Here is a 17536-nt window from a genome sequence, read left to right as displayed (position 1 = left end):
GATCTCCTCCACTTGCCCATCTCAAGTTCAAAGATCCACTAGAGCGAAGGACGCGGAATATCCATAAATGTTCCACCTTTCTAAGCGAATCTCACTCGTCATAAAGCTCTTCAACTGTGTGAGCATTATCTTATGTTCTTTTTAAAATCCCCAAAAGAGGCTCGCTTTAGAAAGGTGACCCCTGTGGCACCCTTTTCTCCCACTTTATTCTTCAAAATAAACCCTTAACCCTAATCATTGTCAGGAAGGACAATTAGTGTAATCAAACTTGGAAGATCACTCTTTTTATTACAGTTTTTCTTTCCAAAATGGCTTGCGTCGAAACAAAAAGGAGCCGAAAAAAAAAAAGGCTTAGAAAGCAACATGCTATCAGCGTAAGCAATTGTTTATCGAAAGGGCAAACCCACTCTATTGGTATTGGAGTTGCATAATTGAAGGGCTTGACGTAAGAGTGGAGACAAATATTTATAAATACAAGTTACTCTTGACCCAAAGCCAGAAAACTCCAGATCTACAACTTGTTGGGTCACCTTCCACACACACAGATATATATATATATATATAAGAAAAAATTATTTATCCAAGCCACCCCAAGAGAACCAGCTTTTGTCAGTATATGGCTGCTTTATTCCATTCTTATACTCTATTAATTACCAATCCTCCTTCCTTCTTAGACATTCAAAAATTAATACCCATACGAAATCTACACCAATGACATAAGGCAATATAAAAAAATAAGTAAAAATAATAATAATCCCACTTGCATCCGTCTACATTACCAAAACGGACATAAATTTCACTTTCATTCAAACTTTCGAGTACCCATTAAAATATACAGTAAGTTATCAAATGGCAAAAACATTAAATATCGAGTTCCTTTTCTGAAATTTCTTCTACAATGATGTTTGACTTTACAAACTACAGCATTCAGGATTTTAAAAGCAATCCAGCCTTTGCTTGAACCTTAGACAACCACATTTCAAAACAATTTTGAAATATCAGATCAAGATTCCATAGCTGTTGTGGCCCACAGTGAACGACCAAGATTCACTGCTTCCAAAAAAGACCTCCCCCCCTTCTTTTTGCTGACTTTGTCCAGCAGTTCAGCTAGTTAAACTATGAAGCATTCTTGTGGCAGCCAACTCTGCTGGGAGTTCATGCTTACAACTTCCCAGCCAGGCTTTGACATCCAAACCAGAAATTAATGGAAGGATTGCAGACATTATGAACTTGAATCTCTGCGTATCTCATCAAGACTACTCGGAGCACTTTACAATGAACAAGGGTTACTGCCACCTAAAGAATTTCCCAAATGATGATGAGAAACTTCTTTCATTTTGAACTTGAAACTTGGCAGACCTCACCAAGACCACTCAGAGCATTTTATAATTACAAAGGGCCACTAAGGATTTCGTAAATGATAATGAGAAACTTGGAGGCAGAGTTTGATAGTTTGGATCTGCGATGATCGGCATACATCAATACACTCCTCCAAATCAGCATCACATGTTAATAAGATCCACTCGGCATCATCATCCAAGTACTTGAGATCAAATCTACTTATGTCATCTATATTAAATCGTCTGGTGATTTCTAGCAGCAAATCCTTGTGTTTCCAAGTGTTTTGCATGCGAAAACGAACTTTCTCATCTCCATATGTGACCTTGACTTTGAGAGCATCCCCTTCTTGAGATAGCCGACCACTATCTTTCCATAAGGGTGGAAGATTCTCAGCATTAGGATGCTCATTAAGAGATTTATGGCTCCAGGATCTAGCCAGGAGGTTTGGTCCTTGACTTGAGGCCTGCGGCTCTGCTTCAATTCCAATCCTTTTTAGCACACCATCATCAAGGTTTTCGCCAACCATTGGATCGTCAAAACCAGCAACATTCCATGTAGAAGGATTTTGGTGTGTCCCACTGGAACAGCAATGACTTGAACTCGAATTCTGACTGCATGAAGAGGAGGGTGGTGATTTTGATGCAGCAGCTTGAGGGCTCAAAATCCCACCCTCAGGCTGCATGCTTGATGGCTGTGGATGCTCACGGAGCTTTGAAGCTGAAAATGGGTTGGTTCCCGATAAGTTTGGAGAGGCTAGCTCTGGGAAGTTTGTATAAAAGGATTTAATTTGAAAAGCACCAGATGCACCCTGCACTGAGTCGATTACCCCTTGGAGTTTCTGTAAGGAGTGACCAACCTTCTTAATTTTTCGAGAAGGCCAACGTTTAATCCCATGATGTCGGCAGATTCTTTTCAAAGTCGTTGGACACACTGAAAGTAAATAACAGATAAAAATATTAAACTCAAGAGCTTGATACTAGAAATTATTAACATAACCTACCTTAAATATTAAAGGGAGCACTTATAAGTATTAAGCGATGCAGAAGCCAGCAAAATTGATACTAATGATTCTCCCAAAAAAATGCCACCATTTTCAAAATCTGCATGCACAAAGGATAGCTGCTGTAGTACAATCAAGGTGATAATCCAGCAAATAATGGTACCCAAGGATGGGTGCAGAGCAGACCCATTGTCATGCCTTACATTTTCTTTTCCCTTTTGGGTTCAATCTTTATTTTTTATCAGGAGAAATATACTTGTTTTCTTAATTTGTTGTTCTTCTTTTACTTTTCTTTTGGGAGGGGTTGAGGTTTAAAAGTCACCAACATTCAAGAATCAAATAAAATATGGCTTCAAAAGCAATGAAGCTTTTACCTCCAATACTCTTTGCGGCATCTTTTAGACTACCAGCAAAATATTGCTGAAGAGCTTCCAAAGTGATCGTTTTCTCTGCCTTGGTACGTTTTTTCTCTCCCGCTTTACCCATATCCACACTTGGGAAGCTATCCTCATCATTTGGAGAACACTCTTCACCAAACTCAGCATTTCTTTTTAGGTTAGAATCATGTTGATGTTTCCAAAACTCTGAGGACTCATGTAAAATCTCTTCTCTGCTAGGTTTACCATCAACTGGCAAATTACTATCCTCCTTCAGCTCCTTGTCTGTTACAACACGTAAGCTCTGGCAAACCTGCTGTATAATAACGGACAGTGAATTAAGCATCCTCTTCTGTTCTTCAGGATCTGTACAATCCACAGGCAAGAAGAACTCCAAGACAAAGTCGGTTGTACCAGTGTGGATGCTGCGCAGGTGTATCGCAACAGCAGCCTGTAATCCAAACACCCTTGCATGGTGAGCCAAAGGGTACTCTGTCTTGCCAGTGGATCTTATATCAGTTGAGAAGCATGGCTGGTTGGTCCTAAATGCTCTCCCAACCATTCCTTGACCCTTCAACAAGTGATGCTCAGAGCAAGCCTCATGGAAACCCTGCATATTGTAATCGGCTACAATGCAAGCATGATCTACAGTTGAAACACAATCAAGGTAGTTGTCATCAGAGTGCCGGCACCCCTCTTTACCTTGTTGAATGCATGGAACCCAAGTTTGAGCTAAGGGCAATCTATGTGTCTCGCAGGCAGATCTCAAAACTTCTAGAATCTCAGGCAATGCAGCTTGGTAAACCTTGTTGGATGCCTGCCAAAAAGAACCCTAACCATGAAATTTAAAGGAAAATTGGATAATTTTATTTATTAATATTATTTTGAAACAATATCCAGTTACCTTGACATGCTCAGAGCTCAAAGCATCATTACTCCTAAGATCAACAGCCTGCAAATTAAGAAGTTGGCTCCAATCAGAAACACAGGATTAATGTGCATTGCGGTTTCACATTTGGCATATAAACAGGTTAATTATACAAGAGAAGCTATAATCCATTGATGGTTCCAGAATAAAAGCTATACTTAGTTTAGAGAATACATCTGAAAATGCAACTCAAAAAGAAAAATGCCATATATATAGAAAGGAAAAAATTAGAAAAGGAAAGTGGAAATAGAATAAATTATGTACAGCAGAAATGAAAAGTACGAGTAGCAACACAATTCTCTGCAGAAGATGACCAACACAAGGGAAATCACTAATATTCCTTATTGCATACAAACTTATTCCTATGTTTTACTCATCTGATACACGAAACTTGTTGAAGATCAAGCTTTAAATTTAAATTCCTAATGTCAGAATTCCTCTCGGTTATAGACCTTGATGGAAATTAAATTCAACCATAGCAGAATCCAGAAGTCCTTATTTAATGAGCATGCTTGACAAGGGATCTCATTTGACACCACACCTAATACCAAAGTACAGAAGGTATGCATCCTATCAAAGGGGACATATGTTGTTTTTTGTATTCAAAGACATGGAGTAACTGAAGATCACAACTTAAAGCTGTATCTAGTGATTTTTGTGGTCTTCTTCAGATTGTCTTCCTTAAAGAGTTGATCATCACAATTAGAAATGTAAAGTTCTTCTGAATAAAGTTAAATTTGAAAATATTAAGATTTTCTAAGGAATTTCATTCTAGTTTTACAAAAAGGTGGATTAGATTTAATGTGGAGATCACAATTCACATTCCTATTAATATATCTAAATGAACTCCAGTGACTGGACATAAATATGTCTGTCCTTTTGTTCCCATTTTCTGTGTCTCTTGGACTTTGAATGCGTTGACAGAGAGGTCATAATTGATAAGCATTAAGGTAAACTTCCCATTCTCATGAGAACAGAAAATGCTCAATCGAGTATGTTGCTGCATGTGTTGTGGCAGTTCAAGTTCGAACCACAATCGCTGATCTCTCATGTTAGGACCACAAAATCAAGGGAAATATATATAGTTATTACACAGAATCACATATAAGAGTAAATCAAGAAGTTTGACGGCAATGGGACAACTACATTTACAATATCTTATAGTACATTTGCCAATGCCAGTAAGAATATTGAAGTAATTTTAAATGCCATTTATAGCCTTTAACCGCAAAGAAAGGGAGGAATCAACACAAGAACACAAAATTCTGAAAAACAAGCAAAGAACACGGACCTCAAGTGCCTTGCAAACACTTTCAAGCTCAGGGTGATACTTGATCTGCCGCTTCGTCATCACCACCTCAATAACGCCCAAGCAAGTCCTACTGCCTTGTTCAAAGATTGGAAGGGCAAGAGTTCCACAAATATCATGCAGTTGAGCATGACCAACTCTTGGGTACTCATCACTTCTAAAGAATCGAACATCTGGTGTCCACTCAGGAACCTTATCCAAGAAAACCCGACCAGGCAATCCTGCCAAGTCCTTAGAATCCTTCTCAGCTGAGAATACAAAGTTCTCAGAGATCTCTCGGTATCTTGCAATACTTGGACAGGTAGAACCAAGGGAGTAAGGTTGATTACTAGTTGTTAGAATGCGTCTACCCCCTCTACTGACAGGCACCCATATCTGTATAAGAACATCTTTATCTATTGTGACGTCTCTAATATACCCAATTGCCTTAATTAATCTCTCTGTTACAGAAGATGTAGAACCCGGATTCCCTCCGGGTGCAATCCACAACCTTGTGCCTAGTTCAGAACCTTCAATTACATTATTTTCAGACACACTACAACACTCGGCAAGAGTAATCGTATTCTGTCCGAGAGATATAGCATCGACTAAACTTCTTTCCTGTGATTCATCAGACGACGGTCTTTGCATCTCATCTTGATTGCCCTTTTGAGATGGACTTATGCTCAAGTTGCCATCAGTCTCCAAAGCAGGCCATAAAAGTAAAGGGTCTAAGAGGGCACCAGACCTAGAGGGATTCTGATGAAGGAATTCAGATCCATCTGTTGTTTCCAACCAGCATCCATCCAAAAAAAGTTCATCCATGAAGTCCAAATCCGTAGGTGTATCAAGCAGAGTATCCAGCATGGTAACGGGTGGTAAAACACCATCTTCCATCATTATCCTTCTTCAAAAGCCCACCAGTTTTTTGATCCTATTCCTCTGAATTTTAGAAGTTTGAAGTTCCAAAGTTGATCTCAAAGCGAGCTAAAAATATCCAAGAGAAGTTCTGGGAACATTTCCAGTCTCCACTCTTCCAAGTTCAAAACACTACTCTGTCCAAATTGGTGAAACATCATCAACAAGACTCTTGGAGAACAAGAATTACAGGAGAAATAACCAACAAACTTTCTCAGAGAATAAAAGCCAGGTAACTTCACTTTCACAAAAAGAAAGAAGACTTAATGTAAATATTTTATGAAGAGTGGGTATCTCCTTTTCACTTACGAATCAGTAATAATGCAAACTAGTAGAAATCAGTCGATTCCCAATTGCAAAACCACCATATCCATCAAAGTTGCGTAAAATCATGATGCAAATCAAAAAGGAAAGAAAAGCATAAAAAAAGAAAAAAGAAAACCCACTTTGTATATATTCTTCCAAGATGGTCAGTCAATACCTTTCACAACATATACCCAAGACCAAGATTCGAGCTTTCAAAAAAAGAAAATAAAGTCCCAAAATTCACATTTCATGATATCAGAACTACGCTAGGATTTCAGCCCAAAACACAACAACAAATGAGAACCAAGAAAAGAAAATAAATAATAGCTTGTAAAAGATTCTAGGAGATACCTAAGTGGGCTTTTATTTGTATATATTTTTTTTCTCCCTTATACTAGTACGTTTCCTGGAATACCCAAAGAAAAACTGTCTGATAAACAGGAACATGAACAACTGAACTGCACAAAAGCTTTGCTTTCAAAAGTCTTGTACTTGGGATATCCCCCTCCAGTAGAATCGGTGCAGCTCACACTCTTTTTTCTGGATTCCAGGCAATTGTGCCACTGTGAAAGAGGATTCTATTTCCAACTTCCAAGAGTGTGACCCGACGCGCCCCGCACACGCACGCCCCCACGCAATGGCCTCTTGAGCTTGGGAACTCGGCTGCAAAGTCAACTAACAGCCAAGCGTTTTCAGGTGAGAGTCGATGATGTCTCTGCTGACGTTAAATCTGATGTTGCTTTGTTGGAATTCGGTGGTTTGGTAATCAAAACTATGCAGTAATTTTGGTTCTATGGTATTCATATGATGAATATATATTAAGTAGCGATGGAATCGGTGAGAATCGGGAGACATAATAGAAGGCTTGTGCTTGGCACTACGCCAGCGGCAAGGCAATTGTTTTTGTTGCTCTCACTCTCGCTTTTTGTATTTAATATGTCCACCACGAAAACCACCAAGGAGTTGACAACCGCGAGAGAATATCTTGTTTGTATTTCACTTCTCCTCAAATAATTTGATAATATAGTAATGAAAATTAGTATTTAAATTAACAATTTGTAAAAAACAAATAATAATAATAATAATTAATTTTCATTGCCACATCATTTTAATTATATAGAAATCGAATCATTAGGCTTTTTGTTTTTTGAATTTGGTTGTGTAAGTCCTTGTTGGGCAATTATAACAAATAAAAAGTTACTAGATTCAAGGCTAACATGATTGACTCTACAATTCAATGAGACACATCAAGGCTATGGTATGGTTTGACTATTCTCACAATCGACTTTTAAAAGCTACTAAACCATCTTCAAAAGGTTTACGGAGGAGTCGACCACCCCATAACAAGCCTAGGGATGACCAACTACCCCAAAAGGGCCAAAACCAAATTTTTTTTTTTAAAAAAATAAAATTGTAATTTCATAAAGGTTATATTGGGAAAAAAAATGATTGAAATTTGTAGAGATTAATCATTTTGTTACATACGCATACATGAAATATGAAAAATGTCGCTTTTCTCAAATAAAAAAAAATCAATTATGCTCTTAGAAGATATTTAACTATGGATATAAATTTTTTCTAAATCAGTTTAGAGAAAATATCCTTAAATTCATGTAAAATTGTGTAAAGTATCTATAAACATTTAAAATATACATTAAATTCTTAACCTCATTAATAACAGTTTATTAACTTAGACTAAATTTAATGTGCATTTTAAATGTTTATAACACTTAACATTATTTTACATGAGTTTGAGAATATTTCCTTCAAACTCATTTGGAGGAAATTTCTGTCCTTTAACTATATATTAAAATTTTAAATCTAAATATTGATTTCATGTGATTTACAAACAACCTATTGTTTCAATGGACCTACAACGAACAAAACAATACAAACTAATAAAATCATGAGACAAATTTTGGAGAAGAATTAATTAAATCAGAAAAAAAAAAGAGTTGAAATCGAAATTATGGCCTTAATTGGATGGATTTGACTCCTTCAGATGAAAATTGTAAGTAGAATTTGATAACTCTCATATTCAAGTCGGTCACGTCACATACTCAATCAAAATTAAAACTTAGTTTTCTAATACCCAAGTGGGAGTCATTTTAAGTTCGGGAGATTGGTTGGAATATTTGCGTACATACAAGAGACTATACGCGGAGAAATGTGTAATTGAAAAAAAAAACCTACTAAGTGTTATTTAATAATACGTTAATAACACTTGAAAGCTCCTTAATTATTTCATTATTGTGTGGCGTCCACTGCATCTCTTTTAATTCCAATCGGAATCCCTGCAACTATTAATAATTGCCGGACGCTTATAATATCATTTTAAAAAAAATTGACCTCTCATTTAAAATAAACGGTAATAATTTTAGAACGTCATTTTAAACAAATAAAATTTACTTTAAAAAATACTTTTGACACCAATCAACCAAGTAACGTAACTGAACCACCACCAAAAAGTCTTTGGAAGTAGTCGGCTACCCCTGAAGACAATCACCTGCTCAGGACTTTGGAGATAATCGACTACTCTTAAAACTTTTCGATAATAGTCCAACCACTCTCTTTGGGTGAACGGCGCATAAATTTATTTTTTGGGGAAAAAAAATGTTTGAAATAAATAACGTGTCAAAATTATTTTGAATGGTCACAATTATAAAAATCAGCCCCTATAGTTAGTAAGAATTGCATGGGATTTGACCCAATTGTGAAATCACTCTCATTAAAAAAAGAAAAGTTTACATACAAAGTATCTGCGGAGAAGTGGGTAATAAAATAAAGATAATAGTAGTCTTATTTATTAATATATTACTCTTAAGTGAAAGTTCCTTAATTAATTGATTTTGGTGTGACATCATCCAATTACCCTATTGTGAAAAAACCACATCCACATAACTTAAAAAACAAAAATGAAATGAAATAAAATAAAAAAGATTCGCCGTACAATAATTGAAGACCTTTTCATATTGACACGGCTCCTACGCAGTCGAATTAGAAATTCCATCATCTTTTTCTTACTGTCCAAACAATCCCCTGTATGGGAAAGAGATGGAGCACCATCTTTTTCCATTAAACAAGACGATCCCTTCCTCTTATAACAATAAGGTGGTCATGCAGCCACCCTTTCTGGTTATGTGGGGTAGTCGAGTGACCACTATTGTCAGAATAGTGGGATGACTGTATGTCATCTTAGCCAAATTTGGACGGTGACTGACTAGTCATCCCTACCAAAATAGTGGACGTTCATTTTTAATATTGTGTTCCAAACTCACGTAGTATCTCTCCATTAAAGGATGTAGAGGACTAGGCTTACACCATGTCGTTATTAAAATTATTCTCTTTTAATAGAGATTGAATGTGTTTCTTAAATCATAAGCTCTAAGAACATATTTCATTAGGAAATTTTCCTTAACCCAACGTTGAGGCCCAAACATGAAAGTGATTACCTTCACCCGCTTTTAAAAATAGCTCATTTCGCTCGGAATATATGGTATCGTCTCTCTAGTATGGGCTTTGAACCACCCAGGAAATAAAGAGAACTAATGGTGATTGAAGAAAAAATCAGCTCATAATTTATCCGATTCCGCTTCGAACACTTTCGGCCATCAATTAATATAAAGCAACTTCAAAGTCCTTGACTCCTTCATTATGTTTATCTCCCAAGGCAAAAGCTTCGAAGCTGTAGCTCATCACGTAGCCTGCAAAGCAAGTCTACTATGAACACATTTCCTAATTGTGAATTGGGCCTCGGATGCCAATCCATGTGAACACCTAGTCCTCATATAACTTCCTACAATAAGAGCCACTTTAAAACCGACAATTTTTTATACGATCTGAAAATTTAATACGAACTCAATATGAAATTAACGAAATAAAATTGAGTATTCTAACTTATTTAATTAAATAGGTCAAATTAGAATTAGCTTATATAGTCTTACACTCGTGATTTGGTATAACCCAAACCCAACACGACACTTGAGGATAATAATTTTTGACATGACTTGCAAACCAAATACAAGCCAAACACAAAATTAGTAAATTAAGATTAAATAGTATAATTTATTTAATTAAATTAGTAGAGTTATGACTTATCTATATACTCTTTTACTCATATTTCGACGTGACCTGAATTCTTACACAAACATGAATTGCTTGTTGCCACCCTACTTTGAATATTCAGCATCAAATATTACTCGGCGGCAGCCCAACCATAGACTAGACAAGGAAATGACGGTGCAAACAAAATCAAGAAATATTTATAAAACTTGCACATAAACCGGCATTTTATTAGATTGAAACATCAGGTCAACGAGTCACACAGCATGCAAGTTGAGTATATGATATTACACAGCTAATAGGATTAACACAGATTTGTCCTTCCAAATGACTGGTATCCTCTCACATTTAGTCTTTCTTACTCCACTCTTCAAGTCAAAACATCCAGCTTACATCACCCTTCACATGGTTGGCCTCACATTAAGACGAGATGCTAGCTTCTGACCCAAAGATTTGTCAGCCTGTAGCAAATGCCAGCAGCAACATCAAATCAGCAAAAATATCACAAATTCATTGAATATTACCCATTCAAATTGTGAGCTTTCAATTATCACAGCTATAATTTTTGAAGCAACAGAGAGAGAGACTTGCCTGAGACCAGTATGAGACCCAGATGCTGCGGATCTCGTGGGTGACACGGGGGTCCGATAAAGCATCAATCCATCGGCAAATATAGCGCTCTTGTCTGGAAAAAAGATCATGAGAGAGATGCGAAAGAAACAATATTTATTTTTAGTTAAAAGAATATCTATTGGCACCCGTATATGTCATCCATAAATTTATTTATATTTATAGTAAAAACAATGGAGGACCGCAGGTACCTGTCTGGTGCCCAGGATCTGTATCTCTCTCCTGGTTGTTTAAAGTTGTTCTCCTTCTCAATCATGCACTGCATTAATCAACAAATTCAGTGTGAACTCCTATACAAATGTTTCCATGTTTTATTTATCATACTATCTAAACTTATACGGTCAAATTTGGGAAATAAAAAAATATCCAACTTTCCTGCTAGTTGAGGAAAGGAGGAGAAGGAAATGCGATTTTCTTTTCTTTTCATGTTTCTCATAATGCTATTAAGAAGACCAAGCACTAGCTGTACTGTTAGAGTTAGATGATCTCATCAAGGTAACAGCAGAGCCCAACAAACAAATGCGCAAGGCTCACACAATTGTGACCATCATCAGTGAACACATTCAACAACCCCATATGCCAAAGTTAAATTTAGACAAAAGGCAGATGCAATTGATGGAAACTTACCTTCTCACGCCTTCCATTGAGGACAACAGGAGGAACGGGGAATCTCTCAGCGTGACGAACAGGGTCATATCTCGAGGGGAAGTAATTGACCTAAAAGTTAGCATCATAATGTCTAATCAGGAAAAAATATATATATACAGAAATTAACAAGCATAAAATTGTGATACCATCATAGCATCTTACACCATTCATGGGTATAAGTCACTATGGTTGCATACAAGTCTTATAGACTAAAAAATGCAGTAACCAGCTTAAGTACCTCCTCATCCCTGTGCATGAAATTCATGAAACCCTCATGGTGATTGTTGTGGTGAGCACACTTGGGAGCATTAGCTGGGAGCTGCAGGTAGTTTGGTCCAAGACGGTGCCTCTGAGTATCAGAATAGGAAAAGATCCGAGTCTGGAGCAACTTGTCATCTGAGTAGTACACACCAGGAACCACAATGGAAGGGCAAAATGCAAGTTGTTCATTCTCGGCGAAGAAGTTGTCAATGTTCTTGTTCAAGACCAAGCGGCCAACTGGCTGCAGGGGCAAAATGTCCTCAGGCCAGGTTTTGGTCACATCAAGTGGGTCAAAGTCAAATTTGTCCTCATGGTCAGGGTCAATTGTCTGGATGTACAGTTTCCACTCAGGATAGTTGCCAGCTCCAATTGAGTCATAGAGATCCTTCGTAGCATGGCTATGATTAGCTCCTCCAATTTTAATAGCCTCATCCTCCAACAAACACTTGACTCCACAAGTGGGTTTCCAGTGGAATTTCACATAATGCACTTTACCAGCCTTGTTGATTAGCGTATAGGTGTTAACACCTGCACCCTCCATGTGCCTGTAATCTTGTGGAACACCCAGATCATCAAATAGGAAGGTAAACATGTGTAAACTTTCTGGATGGTGAGAGAAGAAGTCAAGAATCCTCCAGTTCTCCTGGATGTGAGACTTGGGGTTGGGTTTGAGAGCATGGACCATGTCTGGAAATTTCATACCATCTCGGACAAAAAATACAGGGAAATTGTTTCCGACAAGATCAAAATTACCCTGAGCACACAAAAAAAAGGTCAAGATATGAACAAAAAGGGAACTTGAAAGCCCATTAACCTTCACAGATAATGCGAAATAAAATAAAAAATACAAAAACCACTAGCAACACGAAAATTTTTGCATCTAGATAAAACTCGAAACATTTTCTTAAAAAAAAATTGAATATGCTTTTAAAAAACCATTTATTGCAGCCACATAAAAACACACATCAGCCCAAAAGAAACTTTTGAGATGAAAACTAGTACAATGGTGCTGTAATCAGTGGCTGTTCGTATTTTGTCACCAGAGCCCCCTTGAGGGGCTGCTACATTCATCATCAAACATATCTCCATCAAATCACCCCCCCCCCAAAAAAAAAAGCTATTGATATCTTCACTAGAAACATATCCAATAAAGTCACCGCATTGATATAATCCAATATTGAATGAACCCTCACCTCTCTGGTGTAAAACTTCACTGCAAAACCACGAGGATCCCTCAAGGTTTCAGGGCTACCACGCTCATGGATAACAGTGGAGAAACGGACAATCACAGGTGTCTGAGCCCCAGGGGCTCGCAGGAAATCAGCACATGTAAGGTGAGATATATCATGGGTGACCTCAAAGAACCCCTTCGCACTGGCTCCCCTAGCATGTACAACACGTTCTGGGATCCGCTCCCTATCAAACTGTGCAAGCTTCTCCACCAGATGATAGTCCTCGAGTAGAATTGGACCTGTGAAACACACATATTTCAAATCCAAAATACAGCTTCTCAACTCCATTTGTTTAAGCAGAACCAAAAAAAAAAAAAAAAACCTGAAAGACTCAAATTATGTTGCTACTAGATTCTTCCCTTTAAAAAAATAAAAAAGTTAAGACTCTATTTTTTATTATATTTTTCTCTCACGCCTTTTGAGAACAAAATAATACAGAAATAAATTCCCAAGACTAAACAAAAAGGGTATGTCAACCTGGAAAAAGCCATATCCTAACACGACATAAATCAAATTTTTCCATTGTGCTCCATCCAAATCTATAAAGCAGCACGACTTCTCTATCAGAACTGTTAGAATATTATGCAAGTCCTTATCTGTGCAAACTCATTCTTTTCATCTAACCTCATCTGTGCAAGTCCTTAAATCTGAAGCCAATACTCTCTTATGCAGATAGCCACACCAACCCTTATCTTTTTTCTTTTTACGAAAAGTAATGAGAAATACAAGGGTGAAATACATACAAGGCGCACACTAAAAATAACCAAGAATGAAGAAACCAAGATAATAATAAAAAGCATTGGAATGCAGAGTTACTACTGTGAATGTCGTGACACCCCCAAGAAGAACAATAAGAACTCCATTGAGGATCAAATGAGCTGGTGTGAAGCATTATACCTAAAGTTAATAGTCAACTTTGGAAATCTGCCAATAAAACAAACCCAAAAATACCCAGTTCATTAAGGTCAAAATTTTCAAAACATAAGACATTCTATGGTGATGCTTGGTCCAATTATGGTCTGAAATTCAAAAGAACGTTTTAACTTCGATCTACAAATCAGTATCTTATCTGGAAAAAGTTGAATATATCCATCGTAGGAAACCCAACACCCAAGTATTGCCAAAAGTGACCATAAAAAATTAACAAATACCGCAGCGACAGTTACAACAACCACAACAACAATAATAATGAGAAAATATTAGTATGGAAATGATAGTGAAGATGAAAAAGCAGCCAATTTCACGGGCACCAGAAGGAATATTCTATTTATATTTGAAAACCCAATTGAAGTGGATTCAAAAATTTCAATCCAAGAAAAAATTCATCACAAAATAACTGCAATCAAGCATTCCAACTCTCAATAGATAATTATTATGATAATCTTCATAACAACAACAATTGCCACGTCAACCATTCAGAAAAACTAACACAAATCACAGCCAAAATACCTCTGGATCCAACGGTCAAGGACGCGTTGTTGTTCCAAACCGGAGCACCGGAGTTGGTAGTCCAGAAGGGTGAATTGTAAGCGCTTGAGGGACGGTACTGCACCCATAGAAAACACACAAAACACCAAATTCAGCAAAAGCTCTCAGCTAACCAAAAACATTATTATCCAACAAAATCAATACCCAAAACGATAAAACGAACTAACTTTTTAAAAAGGAACCAAATTCAAGCACAGAAGAATTACAAAAAAAAAAAAAGGATTCCAAAGCTATCAAACGACGATGAAATAGGATTCAAAATCGAACCCAAGATGGAGTACCTTGTAGGGATCCATGGCGCTAGGCGAAAGAGAGAGAGAAAGAGAGAAGGTTCTGTTTGACAGTCAATTGGTATGGAAATCAGAGAGCGTTGTTTGGTGGGTTGGGAATATTTATAGAGAAGTCCGAGGCTCGCGCTTTTATGCTCTTTTTCTTTTCCATTTCTCCATGTTGGGTTCATGTTTATCAACGAAAAAATGCGGCCCGATACGATAAGAGTACAAAGCAATCTCACGCTTTGTCTATTTTTCTCCACGAACCGACAAATCCCCACCATATTCAAAAGGGATTTTTTTTTTTTTTTAATAATGGGGTTGCCATTTGCCAATATTTGTAGAAATGAATTAAATATTTGAGAACGTCAGGCACCGAGAGAGATTGTACCTTATCCTGGTTTTGGTGGTTTCCTATTATTTATTTTATTTATAACCACTTGACATGGACCACTGCAATGATGCCACGTTTGCAGAGAGAGGCCTTGAGACGTGTGCTCAAAGCAGAAAGCCAGAAATCCGATATGCTTTCGACAAGCCGTTTTGTGGTTTTGGATTTTTACGAATTAGAGAGAAAAGTGCGTGTGAAAGCTGAAATATGCCGATAAGATTCGAATGGGCCGCTCAGGTGAGCTTAGCCACGAGACTGACTTCTGGGCCCATCTCATTTTTGTTTTTTTTATTCGGTCTTAATAAATTAGGACAAATAAATGGTTTATTGGTCGGAGTTTTGCTACGTCAACTATCAACCAAATTCAGGTACAACAACATTGTTTGGGGACCTCGTAAATTCTCTAATATAAACAATTATAATAATAAGAAAGAGTGATAATAGGAGTATTATACTTTTTTTTATAAATTGACGTGAAGTGACACTTATTAGGCAAGTCGTTAAATAATTAAATTTAAGAAAAACTTTACTTGTTAACTCTAAATTAAATTTTTTTCAATGTCCTTTTAAACTTTACAAATTTGCAATGTAGGGTTCTGATCTCTCAATTACATTTAATCACCATATTGTTTACTTTTTTTGTTAACTTAAACAGCTAGCATGTAAAATTTCTATTCTACCATGATAAATTTTACAAAAATACAACTATGCCCTTAAAAAAAATTGAAATTTTGAAAAAAGGACAACCCATGGTCACATTTCCCATTTGTTTCTTTTATTATTATTATTATTATTATTATTATTATTATTTTTGTTTATAAATGAGTATTTTGGTCATTTTTGTTTCTTCCATTAGAAATTTATCGTTAAATCCTAACAAATAAGAATAATTGAAAGTGGTTGAAAGATTAGAACCTCATATTGCAAATTCTTAAAGTTTAGGGAGATATTGAAAAATGCTTGGCTTTTAAGGAGTAAAAGAAGTTTATTCTTAAACTTAATATGGCTGACGTAGCACGTGAATTGACACATCAGTTTGATAGTTTGTAAGTCTACATGGCACTTACCAAGATAACTATTAAACAATTAAATTTATTTGCACCTAACGTGTTCCACGATAGTTTGGTGAAAGATGATGTACTAAAAGTCATTATACCCGAAATATTTTCCATTTAGAAAAGGATGTTAAAAGATCAACATGCATGGATGCATTTGTATCACGAAAATGCTATCTTGTATGGAAGAACGAGAAAAATGCGGAATTTGTGTGGGAAAGGTAGGAAAGGGAGTCCTTTTCAACAACTTCGTCCTACCCATTGAAACCATGAAAATCTAACACGTCGCTGCATGGCTTGTGGCGCTGGGATTTTAAGAAGTTGGACTTTTCATGGGTGGGGAAGCTTGGTGGGGGCGAGTAAGCAATTGGTGGTATTTGAAGAGGGAAATAATAATAATAAAAAAATGAATAAAGAAGAAGAGCAGGTGGGTCTACAAGTTTGGTAGGTGCCCATGAGAAGGAAAATGTTTGCCATGGCAACTGGGTTACAGGCTAATCATTGGAAGCAAATAGAAAAGAATGTTTTGATAAATGGGTCAATGTAATATAATGTCACAACCAGAGCAATCCTATATTTCCAGAGGGTCCTACTAATGAATTATATAGTATATAACCACTTTCGAAAGCCAATTTTAGAACTTTTTGTTGGGCTGATTTGGAGCTGAGAGGTCCCTTACATGTCTAGTTGACTCTAAAGTTTCTTTGACTTATTGTTTATGTTTTACACTGTTTCCCTATAATGCCTACGAGATGATTTCTTCATATATGATTTTGGGACGGACATTATGTATAATTATGTATTATTGTTTATGTGAAAGTTTGTCTAATCTCGTCTGTTTTGTCTTGTTCCATATGTCCAAACATGTGTTTGAATAGGTAAAATCTTAGGTAGGTTCTGCAATAGAGCAGCCTATATAATTTTGGGACGGGCATTTTGTTTAATAGGGTTGTGTTTTATTACATGGTAATAGGACAGTTTCATGTGAGAGCTTGTTCAAGTATTACTAGCCTTGTTCAAACTGTCGGAGGATTTGTCCACCGAGTAGGTGAAGTCCAAACAGGCTTTGCAATAAGACAACCTTATTAGTATAGTTTGTCCATGCATTGATGTAGAGGCTGTTGGTGTCTCCAATCATTTGCATTCGGATCTCATGGTCTCGAAGATTGCAGGGCCAGCATCCGCTTACCGTTTTTTTTTTCTTCTCTATTCAATACAAAGGAAGAGGAAAGGCCCGGGCCGGGCCTTTCTAAAAGAATTGGATCAAATTCGCGCCCACGGGCCACAAGGTGTAAAAAGAGAAAATAATGTTTTTCATTAGTTCTACCAGCCACCTTCG

At 36.8% G+C, this 17536-nt stretch overlaps 2 protein-coding genes across 4 annotated transcripts; both read right to left on the bottom strand.

Moving 5' to 3' along the window:
- Positions 1-775: 775 nt before the first annotated feature.
- On the bottom strand, positions 776-7055 carry LOC132190009 (protein NLP4-like). Of its 3 annotated transcripts, none has more exons than XM_059604879.1 (5): positions 6510-7055; positions 4938-5989; positions 3623-3670; positions 2716-3535; positions 776-2271 (listed from the first exon to the last, which is right to left on the bottom strand). In XM_059604879.1, the coding sequence occupies exons 2-5, from the start codon at positions 5832-5834 to the stop codon at positions 1403-1405; spliced, it is 2634 nt and encodes an 877-aa protein (XP_059460862.1). In that variant the 5' UTR covers positions 5835-5989; positions 6510-7055; the 3' UTR covers positions 776-1402. The 3 variants fall into 3 exon arrangements, with proteins under 3 accessions (XP_059460862.1, XP_059460864.1, XP_059460861.1); XM_059604881.1 differs by having other exon boundaries at positions 4938-5984; XM_059604878.1 differs by having other exon boundaries at positions 4938-7055.
- Positions 7056-10392: 3337 nt separating this feature from the next.
- LOC132189215 (catalase isozyme 1) lies at positions 10393-14904 on the bottom strand. Its single transcript, XM_059603833.1, has 8 exons — positions 14761-14904; positions 14441-14537; positions 12953-13230; positions 11737-12513; positions 11478-11567; positions 11042-11109; positions 10812-10905; positions 10393-10681 (listed from the first exon to the last, which is right to left on the bottom strand). Exons 1-8 carry the CDS (start codon positions 14773-14775, stop codon positions 10622-10624), a joined length of 1479 nt encoding a protein of 492 aa, XP_059459816.1. The 5' UTR covers positions 14776-14904; the 3' UTR covers positions 10393-10621.
- Positions 14905-17536: the final 2632 nt, after the last annotated feature.

The sequence above is a fragment of the Corylus avellana genome, chromosome ca8, assembly GCF_901000735.1.
Source record: "Corylus avellana chromosome ca8, CavTom2PMs-1.0".
In the NCBI taxonomy this organism is placed as follows: domain Eukaryota; kingdom Viridiplantae; phylum Streptophyta; class Magnoliopsida; order Fagales; family Betulaceae; genus Corylus; species Corylus avellana.
The sequence above is the reverse complement of the archived record's forward strand: the minus strand, read 5'-3'. Positions and strand labels throughout refer to the sequence as shown.